Source organism: Alosa pseudoharengus, unplaced genomic scaffold (assembly GCF_046254945.1).
Source record: "Alosa pseudoharengus isolate Yale_2024_CS ecotype anadromous, Long Island Sound unplaced genomic scaffold, YU_APseudo_1.1 YU_APseudo_1.1_scf_15, whole genome shotgun sequence".
In the NCBI taxonomy this organism is placed as follows: domain Eukaryota; kingdom Metazoa; phylum Chordata; class Actinopteri; order Clupeiformes; family Clupeidae; genus Alosa; species Alosa pseudoharengus.
This window is the reverse complement of record NW_027468620.1, coordinates 20,402,228-20,404,727: the sequence shown is the minus strand read 5'-3', so window position 1 is coordinate 20,404,727 and position 2,500 is coordinate 20,402,228. Positions and strand designations below refer to the sequence as shown.

General features: G+C 41.7%; 1 protein-coding gene across 4 annotated transcripts in view; it reads right to left on the bottom strand.

Annotated features, from left to right (window-relative positions):
- Nucleotides 1-2,500, bottom strand: part of pde10a (phosphodiesterase 10A) — a 114,119-nt gene that overhangs the window by 21,189 nt on the left and 90,430 nt on the right. For all 4 annotated transcript variants that reach the window (XM_076285827.1, XM_076285825.1, XM_076285829.1 and 1 more), the window contains exons 5-6: nt 1,499-1,548; nt 264-404 (exon numbers count right to left, since the gene is read on the bottom strand). In XM_076285827.1, the coding sequence (XP_076141942.1) occupies nt 264-404; nt 1,499-1,548 (191 nt within the window). The remainder of the gene's footprint in view (nt 1-263; nt 405-1,498; nt 1,549-2,500) is intronic.

Below are 2,500 nucleotides of genomic sequence, written 5' to 3'. Positions count from 1 at the left end.
GGTCAGGTGGACACCGACTTGGTGTAGAGCTTTTGATTAAGTGCCTAACACGGTCTGAAGTCCATCTATCAAAAAGGTATGCTGTACTGAATATGTATTGATAATCATTTTTATTTTTGTATACGCCAATGCTTTTTTTATGATTTGATTTGATATACTGAAAAATCCATCAAGTATTGTCTTCAACCAAAGTCATATATAAATGTGAATATGAGACTATATATTTCTGTATGTGTGTGTGTGTGTGTGTGTGTGTGTCTCACCCCCATGATGTCTTCCACCAGCACTGTTTTGCGTGTCTTGGCGACATGGGCGGCGATGGTGGTACCGAATGCGATGGGGAAGGAGGAAATGAGGCTCGGGAGCCCCTCTTTGGCCCCCGTTGGGGTGAACAAACACAAACTCTATAGGCAGGGGAGAGACAGAGAGACAGAGAGAGAGGGAGACAGAGTGAGGGAGAGAGAGGGAGACAGAGTGAGGGAGAGAGAGAGGGAGATAGAGAGATCAAGAGAGGGAGAGGTGATTCAGAAACAGGAGCACTCTCACTATCCAAGCCGTCACTGGATGTGTCATTCAATTCCAGTAGTTCACCTCATTACAGTCACACACACGCACACACACACACATGGACACACACACGTGCGCGTGTGCGCACACACACACACACACACACACACACACACACAGAATTAAAGACCTACGTCAAGACCTACTTAGACTGAAATGCACAGACACATACACACAGCAGTGATTCAGTGTTAAATTATGTCAGGAACTACACATTAATGTGTGCAAGCACACACACACACACACACACACACACACACACACACACACACACACACACACACACACACACACACACACACACACACACACTTCCTCAGAAAAGTATCGACCACTTCATATTTGAACAGATGCATGAGTTCCAAGAGCCCCATTCACCTCTTCACTTTCTACAGCCACACAGTATACAGTTTAATATCTTGGCTAAAATGGCCATTTGGATGTGCTGTTTTGTATCCTTCACATACCTTTCGATGAAGAGGATCTTACTGACTTATAGCAAAAGCATATAGTTGCATGGCACTCATTTGAAGACAAATAAAGCTAACAGCGTTGCTAAATGTTGAAATTACTTAAATATGCATTTTGGAAATGTACATGTGTTGATCTTTTCTACTGCAAATTTCTCAGTTATCTAGTATAGCCTGTAAAGGCCCTGCATATGGTTTCCTATGTGAAGTAATATCATAGGATTTTCTGCGAAAAAGTATTGATTGACATTTGTTTATAGGATTACCCAGTACATTGAAAACTGCTAAATGGGTACCCAGTGTGTTGAAAAGTGTAAAGGTGTGGTGAGCTGGGAGACTGGAGGTGTACAAGTCCTCCATAATGCATCTTTAATATCCACTTTTGTTACTCTGACTTAGTGCCAGGACTTGCTTAACTGCGGGCAGTGCAGTACTTCTGGGTTGAGGTTGAGGTCACTTACATTGTTGCATTCTCCCAGGAAGTAAAGTGCAAACCCATCGGCTTTTGTGGCTGTTAACACATAATAACAACAGGCAGCATTAGTTAGTCAGCTGACGCTCAAAGAGATTCACTTTCAATGTGTTAGTGTCAGTGTCCAGTCATGATGATCTTAGTTATGGGGAACCTTGACTTGTTTTGCTGTGGTTGAAACGGCTGACATTTCTATGACCTAGCTGTGTCATGCCGTAAATACATCTTTAATTCACACTGCACCTGTGTGTGTTTGTGTACACTTGAAGGAAGTGTTTTTATGTGTGCCTTTGTTTGTGTGCAATGTGTATGCATGGGTAACCACGGGTCTTTGGTGTGTGTTTGTGGACAGCCAAAACTGTCGGTATGTGAATTCTTTGGTTTTGAGACAGTATGTGCAGTGTGTGTGTGTGTGTGTGTGTGTGTGTGTGTGTGTGTGTGTGTGTGTGTGTTCTGCATGTGCAGTGTGTCTGTGTGTAAGTGTGTGTTCATGTTAATACAGCTGCCTAATTATTATATATCGGAACATCACTTATTACCGCCCGTCCCCTATTTCCGCCCTCTTACGTGTATGTGTCACTTAATATTCATTTCTATACAAACCAAGACGGCGGATTCCTTTCCGTCCCTTTCGTTCAAAAATTCTAAAACGAAGATGTTTTTTAATACTTCAAAATAACATTTGATAAATTAACCTTACATCTTTCAGTAGCCATAGGTGTGTATATTTGAACAAAATCTGGTTTGGTTCTTAACAAGAGCATTTACTGCCTTAAAAATCTGATTTTGTTAACCATGCTCAGAGCTGGTGCTGGGCTGGTGGGCACATCAACGGTTACACCGAGAATTCTCATTTGAGTGATGAGCAAAAAATGAACTATAGCTAATGTAAAAACTGGGCAAATTTTGCTAATATAATACCATGATGATGAGCCGGTGTAATGCTCACATACACTACACGATAGGATTAGTTGATACATTTACCCAACTT